Genomic DNA, 18,559 nt, shown 5'->3' with positions numbered 1-18,559 from the left:
AAGTGACCTATGACCCCGGGCACCGAACTACTGTGTACCAGGGCACTGACATACTGTGACCCAGAGTATTGACCTACTGTGACCCAGGGCACTGACCTATTGTGACGCAGGGAACTGACCTAGTATGACCCAGGGAACTGACCTAGTGTAACCCCGGGCACCGACCTACTGTGACCTAGGGTACTGACCTGCTGTGACCCAGGGAACTTACCTACCGTGGCACAGGGCCTCGACCTCCTGTGACCCAGAGCATCGACCTACTGTGACCCAGGGCGCTGACCTACTGTGGTCCAAGGTACTGACCTGCTGTGGCCAAAGGCACTGACCTACTGTGACCTAGGGCACTGACCTTTTGTAACCCAGGGCACTGAACTAATGTAGCCCAAGAGACTGACCTACTGTGATGCAGATCGATGACCTACTGTCACCCAGGGCACTGACCTACTGTCACCTAGGGCACTGACCTACTGTGACCCTGGACGCTGAACTAATACGGTTCAGGGTACTGATATGCTGTGGCTAAGGGCACTGACCTACTGTGGCAAAGTGACCTATCTTGGTGACGACCTAGGTTACGGGATTACTGACCTAGAACAGTGAGATTGTAAGTGACGGTATCACTGCCGTGATGGTTGACAGCAGTGCAGGTGTAGCGGCCGCTGTCACTCCTCTGTACGTCAGCCAACGTCAGCGTCCCGTCAGGCTGCACCCGGAACCTATACATAACACGAAATATTTACAATGAGACCTGTAAATACCACATGTTGATAATGGAACCTGAACACAACACGAAATATTCACAATGAGACCTGTAAATACCACATGTTGATAATGGAACCTGAACACAACACGAAATATTCACAATGAGACCTGTAAATACCACATGTTGATAATGGAACCTGAACACAACACGAAATATTCACAATGAGACCTGTAAATAACAAATGTTTACAGTGGAACCTGTACATAACACGAAATATTCATAATGAGACCCTCAAATAACAAATGTTTACAATGGAACCTGTGACCCACGAAATATTCACAATAAGACTCGTAAATACCACATGTCTACAATGGAACCTGTACAAAACACGAAATATTCACAATGAGAACTGTACATAACACATGTTTACAATGGAACCTGTACAAAACACGAAATGTTCTCAGTGTTACCCGTTTACCTAAATGAAATTGTGTAACAAATGAAATTCCGCTATGATCAGAATCTGTCGCCTAATTTTTTGGGAAATTTAATACAGCAGACTTAGTTCAGATAAGTAAACAAATGTATTTAATACAATTAACAACGAGCATCTTTTAATATCAAGAGATGTACTGGGCAACGCAGGCGTGGAGGAGACTTCCTCCTCCTCCTCTTGTTCAAAAAAGAAAACATTAACAATGTGAAATCTGATTAAAAAGAGAATATTCGATTGATAACACTCTGGTGCAGGTTTGAAACTAATCAGAAAATTTAGGTAACTCTCTTAACACAGTTTTTTCCCTCGATACTCCCCCCCCTCCGAGTGATTTTGTTGAGCAGCGCGACTTATCCTGTTGCTCAGCATGCTGATAGTAAGGCATCACCAAACACACAACTGACGGGATTCGAACCCACGGCAGGCGAGTCCCAAAAGTCACAGACCTGTGTGATAACTATTGGGTTTGCCATGGATTCCAGCCTCATCTGTTCCGTGACTTGCTTACGATCGTGGAATTACGAATTCGTGAGTCGTAAAGCACTTCGTGCCAGTCCGTGTGGTAGACACAACATTATTATTTAAACTACATACATAAACATTGCAACATTCAAGTATCACAAACTCTTCAAGTTATCCTCAGGTAACTGCAGAAAATGTTGAATGTTTTCTACACTGTTATTTAGTTATGTTATTTAGTTATGTTATTTAGTTATGTTATTTAGTTATGTTATTTAGTTATGTTATTTAGTTACAAAAAAACACTTAGTGTTCTTAAATGTTATTGTTGTTAAACTCTATATTTCTGTCCTCCAGTACGTTAAGAAAGTAGTGCCTGACTCACCTGTCATGGGGGTCAGGGACTCACCTGTCATGGGGGTCGGGGACTCACCTGTCATGGGGGTCAGGGACTCACCTGTCATGGGGGTCAGGGACTCACCTCTCATGGGGGTCGGGGACTCATCTGTCATGGGTTTCGGGGACTCACCTGTCATGGGGGTCAGGGATGGGGGTTCTCTGGTGGGTCCAGGTGAGGGTGGGCTCTGGCACGCCCACTGCTCCACACGCCAGACTCACGTCCTCCTTCCACGCCGCCGTCACGTTCCCGCCCACCGCCCAGACGCCCGCGGGCACTGTTGAGGGCGGGGAGGGGTGGCTGTAGTCACTTAAATAGTTATCCCCACCCACTACTCGCACGCCCACACGCCCACAGGCACTGCTGAGGGCATTTAGCTTATCCTAACAATTTGTACTGGCTATAATCGCCTTCTAGGGTTGACTCTCAGCTCCTGGCCCCTGACTCTCAATATTTAATCGACTTTGAGAACGTTTTCCTTTCATGATGTCATGATTCCGGCAAAATGCTCTTGATCTAAGGAAACAGAGCTACTCTCCATTTTCTGGGATCCCGTCTGGTGTGTTCCAGACGCTGTATAACTACGGTTTGAGCATTTCCCAATAATAATAATAATAATTATAATAATACCAATAATATATATTATATTATTATTATTATTATTATTATTATTATTATTATTATTATTATTATTATTATTATTATTATTATAGCATAGTATTGCAATGTTATTTTGTATACGAGCACCAAGGGATGTTAAGCTCCAGCTCTTCCTTCTCGCCTCACTCGCTGTTCTTCATCTTATCTGATCTTATCTATCGTCAGTGAGTCGGGATATCTGTGCCATCATGTAAATCATCACACCTGTGATTCATGTATCATGTAAATCATCACACCTGTGATTCATGTATCATGTAAATCATCACACCTGTGATTCACTTGATGTACCTGTATGTGTACTCACCTAATTTTACTTACCTAATTATGGTTGCAAGGGTCGATTCACAGCTCCTGGCCCCGCCTCTTCACTGGTCGCCACTAGGGCCACTCTCTCCTTTGTCCATTAGCTTCATCATACCTCTTCTTAAAGCTATATAATGGTTCCTGCCTACACTACATCATTTTCTAGACCATTCCACTTCCTGACAACTATATGACTGAAGAAATACTTCCTAACATCTCTGTGACTCATCTGAGTCTTCAACTTCCAATTGTGCCCCTTACTGTGTCCCATCTCTGAAACATCCATTGTACTCACCTAATTGTACTCACCTATTTGTGGTTGCAGGGGTCGAGTCACAGCTCCTGGCCCCGCCTCTTCACTGATTGCTACTAGGTCCTCTCTCTCCCTGCCCCATGAGCTCTATCATACCTGGCCTTAAAACTATGTATGGTTCCTGCCTCCACCACATCACTTTCTAGGCTATTCCATGGCCTGACTACTCTATGACTGAAGAAATACTTCCTAACATCCCTTTGATTCATCTGAGTCTTCAACTTCCGATTGTGACCTCTTGTGTCTGTGTTCCATCTCTGGAACATCCCGTCATTGTGTGTGTGTGTGTGTGTGTGTGTGTGTGTGTGTGTGTGTGTGTGTGTGTGTGTGTGTGTGTTTGTGTGTGTACGTACCTGTGTGTGAAGGCTTGACCACAGCCACGCTGCTAGTGGGACCTTCACCCATCCTGGTGGACGCCGTCACCCACACCTGCAGGTGGAGCTTCATTACTCACCTGCTACCTTATATTATAACCCAATTAGCTTTAATATATCTCTCACCTCATTACTTGGCTAAGATTTTAACTGGTTACTGTCCTACTCTCACCGGTTTACAATTAATATTTCCTAAACCAATGAAAGGAAGTACACTCAAATGGGCACTGGACTTTGTCAGAAATATGTGCATATGTGTTGCAATAACAGCAAGCAAGGTATCAACAGTGCAAGGCAACCACAAGGGGGAAAGGAAAATAATGTTCCTCAAGGCCATTCACAGTGCAAAAGCAATGCTTCTTCAGGAGCAATGCAGTGTGGAAATTAAAATGCAGAAGAGTCCTATGCAGATGTGTCCGTGGACACAGTCCAGCCAGGAAAGGTAGGTGTCAGTTAGCCCTGGCAGCAGCTAACTGGCGGCCCTAAGTAAACATGGTAGTAAACTGTATAACGTAGGCTATATAACCTGTCAGTAATCATTCAAGTGTCCCGTAGCTCGATTTCTAGCGCACTCACCTCACACACTGAAGTCCATGGTTCGATCCCTGGAACGAGTTGAAACATAAGGACGTGTTTCCTTAAGATACCTGTTGTTCTTGTTCACCCAACAGTAAAATGGGTACCTGGGTGTTAGTCGACTGGTGAGGGTTGCATCCTGGGGACAAAACTGACCAAATTTGCCCGAAATGCTCAGCATAACAAGCGGCTTTCTATATAGTAGTATGTCACTGATGTTACCTGGCCTGTACACCTTGTACAAGTACTTGTAGAATTATTATTATTATTATTATTATTATTATTATTATTATTATTACCAACGCTCTTATATGGGTGTGAAGCATGGGTGATGAATGTTGCAGCGAGGAGAAGGCTGGAGGCAGTGGAGATGTCATGTCTGAGGGCAATGTGTGGTGTGAATATAATGCAGAGAATTCGTAGTTTGGAAGTTAGGAGGAGGTGCGGGATTACCAAAACTGTTGTTCAGAGGGCTGAGGAAGGGTTGTTGAGGTGGTTCGGACATGTAGAGAGAATGGAGCGAAACAGAATGACTTCAAGAGTGTATCAGTCTGTAGTGGAAGGAAGGCGGGGTAGGGGTCGGCCTAGGAAAGGTTGGAGGGAGGGGGTATAGGAGGTTTTGTGTGCCAGGGGCTTGGACTTCCAGCAGGCATGCGTGAGCGTGTTTGATAGGAGTGAATGGAGACAAATGGTTTTTAATACTTGACGTGCTGTTGGAGTGTGAGCAAAGTAACATTCATGAAGGGGTTCAGGGAAACCGGCAGGCCGGACTTGAGTCCTGGAGATGGGAAGTACAGTGCCTGCACTCTGAAGGAGGGGTGTTAATGTTGCAGTTTAAAAACTGTAGTGTAAAGCACCCTTCTGGCAAGACAGTGATGGAGTGAATGATGGTGAAAGTTTTTCTTTTTCGGGCCACCCTGCCTTGGTGGGAATCGGCCAGTGTGATAATAAATAATAATAATAATAATAATTATTATTATTATATTAAAGGGCCATCAAATGTCCTATTTTAATTAAAAGAGCGATAGGCAATTTTCTCGTTTTATTCAAACTACACGTCATGTTCTGCGAATTTTATATTACATAAATAAATATTTAAGCTCGTATACCCGCGACGATTCACTAGTAGTGGGTTACTTCGTTAAAAAAAAATACTAGATTTTGGAACCCTTACGATTTATTAACGGTATAAGCAGCTACTAGTCAATCGTGGTGGGAATACGAGCTTCAGTATTTTTTACACGTGTAACAGAAAATCCCCAGTAGATAGCCATAAACACGGGAAAATTGCCTGTTGCTCCTATAGTCAAAACAGAAGGGAATTTAACGGCCCTTTAATGATTACTGACTATATATTGTAGTTTACTACCAAGTTTGCGAACTGTGGACTTCTGGCACTTAGGAACGCCGTCTGGCTGCTGATAGGGGTAACTGGCACCTGTCTCTCCTGGCTGGAGTGTGTCCCCGGACACACTTGCATTGCTCCTGAAAAAGCGTTGCTTTTGGAACGCGAAAGGCCTTTAGCAACATTCTTCTCCTGTGGTTGCCCTGCATGCATGCATATGTATATATATATATATATATATATATATATATATATATATATATATATATATATATATATATATATATATATTTTATATATATATATATATATATATATATATATATATATATATATATATATATATATATATATATATATATATATATATATATATATATATATATATATATATATATATATATATATATATATATATATATATTTTATATATATATATATATAATATATATATATATATATATATATATATATATATATATATATATATACATTATATATATATACTGACCTGGTGTGTGGTGTGTGGTAGGTCATGCAAGGTCAGGTGGGTCAGGTGTGGCTCTACCCTCCGGCTGTGGGGTCCGCCCCGCCCACCAGCTGGCTCCCAGTGAACCGTGTAGCGGCTGATGCGCCCATGTGGGCGCGCGGGCGGCGCCCACGACACTACAACCGCACGCGGACCGGACACCACTGCCTTAACACGGGCGGGAGCTTCTGGCACTGTGAGGATCAATAAAACAATGTATGAATATTACCGACCCTCAGTAAAACGTTGTCCATTAAGCTTTGCTCTATAATATCTGTCTTAGTCTTAATTAAAATTGCTACAGTGATACTATGAAATTTTCGATTCTTTCCACAACTAAAATTTTCAGGCAAATGACCAACGCAGATACGCCAGGGACATATGGTTTATATTTTCCAATTGCACGGTATATTGCTTGAAATATATACGATATACTGTCTCAAACCAAATTATATTGCATGAAACAAGTTATATATATATATATATATATATATATATATATATATATATATATATATATATATATATATATATATATATATATATATATATATATATATATATATATATATATATATATATTGCTTGAGATGTATGACACGTTTGCTCACCGTCCTGGTCGGTGGTACAGAGGAGAGCGTGTGCGGGCGCGCCCTCGCCTGCACGGGTGGCAGCTGCTACAGTGATGCTGTAGTTGGTCCATGGTGACAATCCTGCCAGTGTGGCCCTTTGTGTTTCTGACACCACGCTGCCTGAGCCTCCACCCTCTGTAACACATGACACATGATACTTGACATCTGTGTGAGCCTTCACTCTCTGTAACACATGACACATGATACTTGACATCTGTGTGAGCCTTCACTCTCTGTAACACATGACACCTGATACTTGACATCTGTGTGAGCCTTCACTCTCTGTAACACATGACACCTGATACTTGACATCTGTGTGAGCCTCCACCCTCTGTTACACATGGCACCTGATACTTGACATCTGTGTGAGCCTTAGCTCTCTGTTACACATGGCACCTGATACTTGACATCTCTGTGAGTCTCCACCCTCTGTAATGCATGACACCTGATATTCGACATTTGTGTGAGCCTCCACCCTCTGTAACACATGACACCTGATACTTGACATCTGTGTGAGCCCCAACCCTCTGTAATACATGACACCTGATACTTGACATTTGTGTGAGCCTCCACCCTCTGTAATACATGACACCCAATACTTGACATTTGTGTGAGCCTCCACCCTCTGTAATACATGGCACCTGATGCTTGACATTTGTGTGAGTCTCCACCCTCTGTAATACATGACACCTGATGACATTTGTGTGAGTCTCCACCCTCTGTAATACATGACACCTGATGACATTTGTGTGAGTCTTCACCCTCTGTAATGCATGACACCTGATGACATTTGTGTGAGTCTCCACCCTCTGTAATACATGACACCTGATGACATTTGTGTGAGTCTCCACCCTCTGTAATACATGACACCTGATGACATTTGTGTGAGTCTTCACCCTCTGTAATGCATGACACCCGATGAATGGACCGAAACAGAAAGGCTGGAGAATAGTATACGAAGAGAAACAGCATTACAAACAAATGATGAGAGCTAAAGAAACGGGCAACGGAGGAGAAGTCAGACTTCATAACCTAACCTAAAATTACTCAGGGATAATAATATATGCGGTAATCCCAGAGGGATATAACATACTAAGGAGAGAGAGAAAAAGAAATGGACGGACATAGAATTTCTAGAATTTGGAGTAACCAGGAAACCTCATTGTTATTGAGAATCATGCGTACATTATAAGATGTACAGTCATTGTGCAGGAAGTGAACATACGTTGGGGACAGTACACTCACCGTGTTGCGAAATACTCTCACCCTGATTGAAAGGACATTCATTGTGAAGGGAAAGACACTCACCTTGGGGGGAAAGACACTCGCTGTAGAGGAAAGTATACTCACCACTTGGGAAAGTACACTCACTGGGAGAGGGAAGTACCTTCACTTTGTGTGGAAGTACATTCACTTGGAGAGGGTAAGTACGTTCAATTGTGTGGAAGTACACTCACCATGGAGAAAAGCAATTTCACCATAGAGGGAAGTATACACACCACTGGCGAAGTACACTCATTGCTGGTGAAGTACATTCACCACTATTGAAATACACTCACCACTGGTGATATACACTCATCACTGGTGAAGTACACTCAACACTGGTGAAGTGCACTCATCATTAGTGAGGTACACTCAACACTGGTGAAGTACACTCATCACTGGTGAAGTACACTCATCACTGGTGAGGTACACTCATCACTGGTGAGATACACTCATCACTGGTGAAGTACACTCATCACTGGTGAAGTACACTCATCACTGGTGAAGTACACTCATCACTGGTGAAGTACACTCATCACTGGTGAAGTACACTCATCACTGGGTGAGGTACACTCAACACTGGTGAAGTACACTCATCACTGGTGAAGTACACTCATCACTGGTGAAGTACACTCATCACTGGTGAGATACACTCATCACTGGTGAAGTACACTCATCACTGGTGAAGTACAGTCATCACTGGTGAAGTACACTCATCACTGGTGAAGCACACTCATCAATGGTGAAGTACACTCATCACTGGTACACTCATCACTGAAGTTCACACATCACTGGTGAAGTACACTCATCACTGGTACACTCATCACTGAAGTTCACACATCACTGGTGAAGTACAGTCATCACTGGTGAAGTACACTCATCACTGGTGAAGTACACTCACCACTGTTCAAGTACACTTACCACTGGTGAAGTACACCCATCATTGGTGTAGTACACTCATCACTGGTGAAGTACACTCATCACCGATGAAGTACACTTATCAATGGTGAAGTACACTCATCACTGGTGAAGTACACTCATCACTGGTGAAGTACACTCATCACTGGTGAAGTACACTCATCACTGGTGAAGTACACTCATCACTGGTGTATTACACTCATCACTGGTAAAATACACTCACCACTGTTAAAGTACACTCATCACTGGTAAAATACACTCACCACTGTTAAAGTACACTCATCACTGGTGAAGTACACTTATCAATGGTGAAGTACACTCATCACCGATGAAGTACACTCATCAATGGTGAAGTATACTCATCACTGTTGTAGTACACTCATCACTGGTACAGTACACTCGTCACTGGTGTAGTACACTCATCGCTCGTGAAGTACACTCATCACTGGTGTAGTACACTTATTACTGGCAAAGTACACTCATCACTGGTGTAGTACACTTATTACTGGCAAAGTACACTCGTCACTGGTGTAGTACACTCACCGCTGGTGAAGTACGCTCATCACTGTTGTATTACACTCATCGCTGGTGAAGTACACTCATCATTCATAAAGTACACTCATCACTGGTACAATACACTCATCACTGGTGTAGTAAACTCATCAATGATGAAGTACACTCATCACTGTTGAAGTACACTCATCATTCATAAAGTACACTCATCACTAGTGAAGTACACACATCAGTGGTGAAGTACACTCATCACTGTTGTATTGCACTCATCACTGGTACAGCACGCTCATCACTGGTGTAGTACACTCATCACTGGTGAAGTACACTCATCACTGGTGAAGTACACTCATCACTGGTGAAGTACACTCATCACTGGTGAAGTACACTCATCACTGGTGAAGTACACTCATCACTGGTGAAGTACACTCATCACTGGTGTAGTACACTCATCACTGGTGAAGTACACTCATCACTGGTGTAGTACACTCATCACTGGTGAAGTACACTCATCACTGGTGAAGTACACTCATCACTGGTGAAGTACACTCATCACTGGTGAAGTACACTCATCACTGGTGAAGTACACTCATCACTGGTGTAGTACACTCATCACTGGTGTAGTACACTCATCACTGGTGTAGTACACTCATCAATGGTGAAGTACACTCATCACTGGTGAAGTACACTCATCACTGGTGAAGTACACTCATCACTGGTGTAGTACACTCATCACTGGTGTAGTACACTCATCAATGGTGAAGTACACTCATCACTGGTGAAGTACACTCATCACTGGTGAAGTACACTCATCACTGGTGAAGTACACTCATCACTGGTAAAGTACACTCATCACTGGTGTAGTACACTTACCACTGGCAAAGTACACTCATCACTGGTGAACTACACTTACCACTGGTAAAGTACACTCAACACTGGTAAAGTACACTTATCACTGGTAAAATGCCCTCATCACAGGTGAAGTACACTCATCACTGGTAAAGTACACTCATCACTGGTGAAGTACACTCAACATTGGTAAAGCACAATCACTGGTACACTCATCACTGATACTCTCATCACTGGTACACTCATCACTGGTACACTCATCACTGGTACTCTCATCACTGGTACACTCATCACTGGTACACTCATCACTGGTACACTCATCACTGGTACACTCATCACTGGTACACTCATCACTGGTACACTCATCACTGGTACACTCATCACTGATACTCTCATCACTGGTACACTCATCACTGGTACACTCATCACTGGTACACTCATCACTGGTACACTCATCACTGATACTCTCATCACTGGTACTCTCATCACTGGTACACTCATCACTGATACTCTCATCACTGGTATACTCAACACTGGTACTCTCATCACTGGTACTCTCATCACTGGTACTCTCATCACTGGTACACTCATCACTGATACTCTCATCACTGGTATACTCAACACTGGTACTCTCATCACTGGTACTCTCATCACTGGTATACTCAACACTGGTACACTCATCACTGGTACTCTCATCACTGGTACTCTCATCACTGGTATACTCAACACTGGTACTCTCATCACTGGTACTCTCATCACTGGTATACTCAACACTGGTACACTCATCACTGGTACTCTCATCACTGGTACACTCATCACTGATACTCTCATCACTGGTATACTCAACACTGGTACTCTCATCACTGGTACTCTCATCACTGGTATACTCAACACTGGTACACTCATCACTGGTACTCTCATCACTGGTACTCTCATCACTGGTATACTCAACACTGGTACTCTCATCACTGGTACTCTCATCACTGGTATACTCAACACTGGTACTCTCATCACTGGTACTCTCATCACTGGTATACTCAACACTGGTACACTCATCACTGGTACTCTCATCACTGGTACTCTCATCACTGGTATACTCAACACTGGTACTCTCATCACTGGTACTCTCATCACTGGTATACTCAACACTGGTACACTCATCACTGGTACTCTCATCACTGGTACTCTCATCACTGGTATACTCATCACTGGTACACTCATCACTGATACTCTCATCACTGGTACACTCATCACTGGTACTCTCATCACTGGTACTCTCATCACTGGTATACTCAACACTGGTACTCTCATCACTGATACTCTCATCACTGGTACACTCATCACTGGTACACTCATCACTGGTACACTAATCACTGGTACACTCATCACTGATACTCTCATCACTGGTACTCTCATCACTGGTATACTCATCACTGGTACACTCATCACTGATACTCTCATCACTGGTACACTCATCACTGATACTCTCATCACTGGTACACTCATCACTGGTACTCTCATCACTGGTACACTCATCACTGGTACACTCATCACTGGTACACTCATCACTGGTACACTCATCACTGGTACACTCATCACTGATACTCTCATCACTGGTACACTCATCACTGATACTCTCATCACTGATACTCTCATCACTGATACTCTCATCACTGGTACACTCATCACTGGTACACTCATCACTGGTACACTCATCACTGGTACACTCATCACTGGTACACTCATCACTGGTACTCTCATCACTGGTACTCTCATCACTGGTATACTCAACACTGGTACACTCATCACTGGTACTCTCATCACTGGTACTCTCATCACTGGTACTCTCATCACTGGTACACTCATCACTGGTACTCTCATCACTGGTACTCTCATCACTGGTATACTCAACACTGGTACACTCATCACTGGTACTCTCATCACTGGTATACTCGTCACTGATACTCTCATCACTGGTACTCTCATCACTGGTACTCTCATCACTGGTACTCTCATCACTGGTATACTCAACACTGGTACACTCATCACTGGTACTCTCATCACTGGTACTCTCATCACTGGTACTCTCATCACTGGTATACTCAACACTGGTACACTCATCACTGGTACACTCATCACTGGTACTCTCATCACTGGTACTCTCATCACTGGTATACTCAACACTGGTACACTCATCACTGGTACACTCATCACTGGTACTCTCATCACTGGTACTCTCATCACTGGTATACTCAACACTGGTACACTCATCACTGGTACTCTCATCACTGGTACTCTCATCACTGGTACTCTCATCACTGGTATACTCAACACTGGTACACTCATCACTGGTACACTCATCACTGGTACTCTCATCACTGGTACTCTCATCACTGGTATACTCGTCACTGATACTCTCATCACTGATACTCTCATCACTGGTACTCTCATCACTGGTACTCTCATCACTGGTATACTCAACACTGGTACTCTCATCACTGGTACTCTCATCACTGGTATACTCAACACTGGTACTCTCATCACTGGTACTCTCATCACTGGTATACTCAACACTGGTACTCTCATCACTGGTACTCTCATCACTGGTACTCTCATCACTGGTATACTCAACACTGGTACACTCATCACTGGTACACTCATCACTGATACTCTCATCACTGGTACTCTCATCACTTGTATACTCATCACTGGTACACTCATCACTGGTACACTCATCACTGGTATACTCATTACTGATACTCTCATCACTGGTACTCTCATCACTGGTGTGATGAGTGGGAGAGTAGATTCACCGTGTGTGGGGAAGCAGACTCACCGTGTGGGGGAAGTAGACTCACCGTGTGGGGGAAGTAAACTCACTATGTGGGGGACTAGATTCATCGTGTGTGGGGAAAGTAGACTCACCGTGTGGGAAAAGTAGACTCACCGTGTGGGAAAAGTATACTCACCGTGTGAGGGGAAGTAGACTCACCGTGTGGGGGAAGTAGACTCACCGTGTGGGGGAAGTAGACTCACCATGTGGAGGAAGCAGACTCACTGTGTGAGGGGGGGAAGTAGACTCACTGTGTGGGGAAAGTAGACTCACCGTGTGAGGAGGAAGTAGACTCACCCTGTAGAGGGAGTAAACTCACCGTGTGGTGAAGATTGGGAGTAATAAACACGGTAGTTGACGATGACACCGTTCCTGTGACGAGGTGGTGGCGGCGCCCACGTCACCACAACACTAGATGACGTCACACTCTCACAAGTCACGTGACCAGGTGGGGAACTCGGCTCTGTCCGTGCAAGAAGGACGTATAAGTAACCACTGAGGCGCAAGTGGTAGGACATTATTACCATAAGATTCATCACTGTCACCACTACCATCACTACTACCACCACAATCACCACCACCACAACCACTATCACTTACCACTACTATCACCATCACTGCTACACAACCATCATCACTACCATCACCGCCACAATCACCACAACCACTGTTATTATCATTACAATCACCACTACACTCACCATCACTACACTCACCATCACTACTCACCATCACTACCACCACCACCACCAGTATTACCACTCCCACCACCACAATCACTACCACTACTGCTGCCACAGCAACCATCACTGTCATCACAACCACCACCACTGCACCCAACGCTCACTACCACTATGACCATCCATACTATTCCTACCCCCACTACGCCCACAAGCACGCCCACTCACTGTCCTCCAGGGTGGTGGCGAGGGCGGGCGGGGAGGCTGGACCGGCGCCCTTGGAGTTGAAGGCTTGCAGTACCACGGCGTAGCGGGCGTGTGGGCGTAGACCTCCCAGGGTGGCACTCGTCACACCCACACCATCCACGCCCACCGTCGTGAAGTTGTACGCCCCACCCTCACCCTCGCTGCCGGGGAGAGATGTCACCTCATGCATGTTACATTCACATGGGAGTACATGAGAGTACAGGAAAATATACGGAAGCATTTGATAAATATATGGGAGCATATAAGATTATATGGGAGCTTATAGGAGAGAGAGAGAGAGAGAGAGAGAGAGAGAGAGAGAGAGAGAGAGAGAGAGAGAGAGAGAGAGAGAGAGAGAGAGAACTGTCTTTCACTTTGTCAACGAGAGACAGAATACATCTTCAAGCAACAATAGACTGCGGAAGAACTACTTAATTACCGTGGGAGTGGCCCACATGTCCTTAAGAGGAGGTTAACTGCCAGTTAAGAGGAGGTTAACTACCAGTTAAGAGGAGGTTAACTACCAGTTAAGAGGAGGTTAACTACCAGTTAAGAGGTTAACTACCAGTTAAGAGGAGGTTAACTACCAGTTAAGAGGAGGTTAACTACCAGTTAAGAGGAGGTTAACTACCAGTTAAGAGGTTAACTACCAGTTAAGAGGAGGTTAACTACCAGTTAAGAGTAGGTTAACTACCAGGTTAGGAGGAGGTTAACTACCAGTTAAGAGATTAACTACCAGTTAAGAGGTTAACTACCAATTAAGAGGAGGTTAACTACCAGTTAAGAGGAGGTTAACTACCAGTTAAAAGGAGGTTAACTTCCAGTTAAGGGGAGGTTAACTACCAGTTAAGAGGAGGTTAACTACCAGTAATTACCGTGGGAAAAACTCATTTCTCCTTAAGAGGAGGTTAATTAACTGTGATTACCGTGGGACTCACCTGGCGTCCTTGAAGCCGAGGTAATAGCCGAGGACGTCACCGTGGGTGAGGTTGTGTGGTGGTGGGTCCCAGGACACCTGTAGCGCCGTCGAGGACACCGGCAACACCTGTCATGGGTTGTAGTAACACTGTTATACAACCTCACGATACTTGTCATACACCCACTCAGCGCCTGATATAAACCCACAAAGCATCTGCTACACACCATGCATCACCTGTTATACGCCCACACACCTGTTGTACACCAGCACATCACTAGCAAAAATGTTCAGACCTGGAAAATATTAAACTAAAAGATTTAACTAACAAGCTTTTTTTTCCCCCTTGCTTTCAAGAGTGATTTTGAGTTATGACAAATTGGTAAACATCACTTAGATAATGAAAAGCAAAGGTCTCACAGTCATGCGTTTCATGAAGCATTTGACAGATTAATGAGTTGAATGATATGTGGCTAATGTTGCAAATGTCTGGAATCGTCCTTAAGATGACCGAAGCTCTGAATAATTCTTTATAAGTTGAATCCGGCTCATGTAGAAGAGGTAAAATGTCCCAGCTACACAGTCTATAGGCAGACATGTGATATCGTTGTTGTTGTACAATGTATTTATGACTTATAAAATGGAATCTATCAACGTTGCTGTTGGCAGATGACACAGTGCTATTGAGAGAGAAAAGAAGCTACAAAGTTTGGTCGCGGAGTTACAAAAATTGTAGAAAAGAAGGAAGCTGAAAGTGAATAAAAAATATACTAAGGTGATGGAAATTTGCAAAATGGTCAGATTAGAGGGAATGAACATCGAGGGAGTAAACGCAGTTAGCTGCTTAATGAATCAGAGAAAGTTTGATAATGGTTGCAAAAGAGAAAAAGTTATAGAGTTGCGCCAACACTTTTGCATATGCAGTGTCATGTCTGATATTAATGTGTGATGTTTTATACATAAAACAAAAGAAATAAAAAAACAGAAGTTGTATGAAAGCTGTAATTTAAGAAGCAGAAGAAAAAGTTAAGAATTGCTCAAATAGAAACGATGGAACAAGATACGTTGACCAAGAGGGTGCATAAATTTTGAATAGATGGAAGGAAGTAGACAGGAAGGGTTGGAGAGAGGATGTGAAGGAGAGTAGAAGTAGAGGAGATGCATCCAGCAGGTACGTGTGAGTATTGTAGATCGGAATATGCGGATTAATTCTGGTGGGGAGGGAAGAGGAAGTGGGGATTTGATGAACTATTGGAGTTTGGAGAAGAAAACAGCTAGGAAGGATTCAGGAAAAAATGCCTAGCCGGACTTGGAGTTGTCAGGTGGGAAGTAGTGCCTGTATTTTGATAGTGAAGGGAGGGGGGTGTAGGAAGTTGCTACTCAAGGGTTCACCATTAATACAAGATGTTAGGCCTCCTTGATACTTATTATTATTATTATTATTATTATTATTATTATTATTAATATTATTATTATTATTATTATTATTATTCCTCAAAAAACACTAAACCTGTGTGGTGTTCAATGTTAAGGAAGAATTTGTTGTTAGAAGCAACTCCGTGTCGTGGAAAAACAACTAGTTAGGGGAGAGGGAAGGAAGGTGGAGGTATGCTAATATTAACACTCTGGGGGGGGGGTGCTGGGGTATGCTAACATTAATACTTGGGGTGGTGGTGACCACTGAGGTATATTAAATACATTAACACTTCCTGAGGGGGGTTGCTGGGGTACACTAACATTAACACTCTGGGGGGCGGCTGCTGGGGGTTCCTCCTGGGTAGTCACACGCAGGGGAGGTGAAGGCTGGCTTCTCCCTACACGATTCTCAGCCACCAGCGTCAGCGTGTAGGTGGTGGCTGGCAGCAGCCCCTCCAGCCTCACCTTCTGCTGCTCCCCCTCCACCGTCACTTCACGAGCACCACCTGCACCAGGAAAGAAGGAAGAGAGGGGTTAGTAATGGGTGGTGTAATGTTAGCTCACAAACTGAGTGTCCGTGGTTCGATCACCGGCACGAGTGGAAACGTTGAACATGTTTCCTTAAACCAGCTGCACCAGTTCACTTAACAGTATGTAGGTACCTGAGTGTTAGTCGGCTGTTGTGGATAGCATCTCAGGGGTGGTAGTATGAGCCAAGGTACGATAACAGCTCTTAGCCTGTAAAAAATATTTGTAAACAAAGTCGCTCTATATGGAGATTTATCAAGTCTTGATTAGATAAAGCTCTACTCAGAGCGAAACCTTGTCGTAATATAAATTTCTTTTTTTTCTATGTGTCATTACATTAAGCAAGTGGGAGTTATGACTGACTTATATAATCAGACGCCAACACAAAGGGAAGCATCAAGCACACAAACATTATGGGTCAACCTCAATTACAAATGAATGAAACTCAGGAACAAAGAGAACACGAAAATGTACAGAGTGAGACAACTGAAAGAGAAGTGAGAAATAAACAGAACAAGAAATAATTTCATTTAAAATATAAAACCACATAATATTCAAAGGTAAAACTGAAGATGCCCCACAGTCATTACCTACGAAAAATTACAGTGCAATGACAGATGTTGAAGCTTATAAAATGGGAACTTCATAATGAATTTGTTAAGTATGAGAAGCCTTATATATTTTATAGAATCTTTATCAATAACAAGAGTAAATAACAAAAAGGCACAATACCGTGACTGGAACAATACATGTGTCTTAATTTCATCCTGTCGGTATTATATACAATTCTTGTACTACTACTACTACTACTACTACTACTACTACTACCACCTCTTCCTGCCTATATATAGCCGTCCTGCTCCACCTCTGTTAGTGTGACTTTGTCAATGGTCCAAGTCGGACCGAAACGTCGTCGTAAGCTTCTCTCTTTTATGTGCGGGTTATTTGTGTACAAGAGTAAAGATTAGCCCCACCGAATTGACTTTATCATTGAAATGTAATATGAAAGTGTTCAGCACAGTCAAAACTATAAGACGTGCGACATTATGCTTCCTTGAGCATCACAACCAGCAACAGAATCTCTGAATACGAGAACTATCAGGGAAGACAGTTTAATAGTATACCCACCAGGAACCTGTAGGGCATCGAAGGTGACGAGATAGGCTGTGATGGGAGCGTTGGAGTCCTGTGGGCTGGTCCAGGTGAGTGTGAGGTGACGTGACCCTTCTTCTGCCACCGTCACCCCCGAGGGTGGGTCGGGCACGTCTGGTAAAAGAACACAGGAGAAAAAATAAACCTAATCAGGTAGAAGATCTTTAAAACTGATACGTCTAATAGAAATGTTTCTCGTAATGCAAAATTCGCTTGACTTTAGGTAATGTTAATATGTCTTGTTCCACAAGACTTAAGGCATCTACAGTGTTCCTTGAGTTTCGTCTGTAAAATTAACTCAAAAGTTGTTAATTCTCAACAGGTTACACTTGTTAAACAAGTTTCACTTGTTGAGAAGTAACTACACGGTCAGTAGCTTTAGAAAATAAGGCATCACACTACTGTAACAAGCACAATAATTACCATAGCTACTGTACCATGCACAATAATTACCATAGCTA

The 18,559-nt window shown here is 43.3% G+C and overlaps 1 protein-coding gene across 2 annotated transcripts in view; it reads right to left on the bottom strand.

The window, feature by feature from the left end:
* LOC128684071 (cell adhesion molecule Dscam2) overlaps positions 1-18,559 on the bottom strand; it is a 642,309-nt gene that overhangs the window by 17,203 nt on the left and 606,547 nt on the right. For both annotated transcript variants that reach the window (XM_070091014.1, XM_070091022.1), the window contains exons 17-26: positions 18,075-18,212; positions 16,740-16,924; positions 15,025-15,131; positions 14,069-14,247; positions 13,480-13,623; positions 6,767-6,922; positions 6,138-6,349; positions 3,685-3,760; positions 2,188-2,332; positions 589-716 (exon numbers count right to left, since the gene is read on the bottom strand). In XM_070091014.1, coding sequence (XP_069947115.1) covers positions 589-716; positions 2,188-2,332; positions 3,685-3,760; positions 6,138-6,349; positions 6,767-6,922; positions 13,480-13,623; positions 14,069-14,247; positions 15,025-15,131; positions 16,740-16,924; positions 18,075-18,212 — 1,470 coding nt within the window. The remainder of the gene's footprint in view (positions 1-588; positions 717-2,187; positions 2,333-3,684; positions 3,761-6,137; positions 6,350-6,766; positions 6,923-13,479; positions 13,624-14,068; positions 14,248-15,024; positions 15,132-16,739; positions 16,925-18,074; positions 18,213-18,559) is intronic.

This window comes from Cherax quadricarinatus, chromosome 3, assembly GCF_038502225.1.
Source record: "Cherax quadricarinatus isolate ZL_2023a chromosome 3, ASM3850222v1, whole genome shotgun sequence".
Lineage (NCBI taxonomy): Eukaryota > Metazoa > Arthropoda > Malacostraca > Decapoda > Parastacidae > Cherax > Cherax quadricarinatus.
The sequence above is the reverse complement of the archived record's forward strand: the minus strand, read 5'-3'. Positions and strand labels throughout refer to the sequence as shown.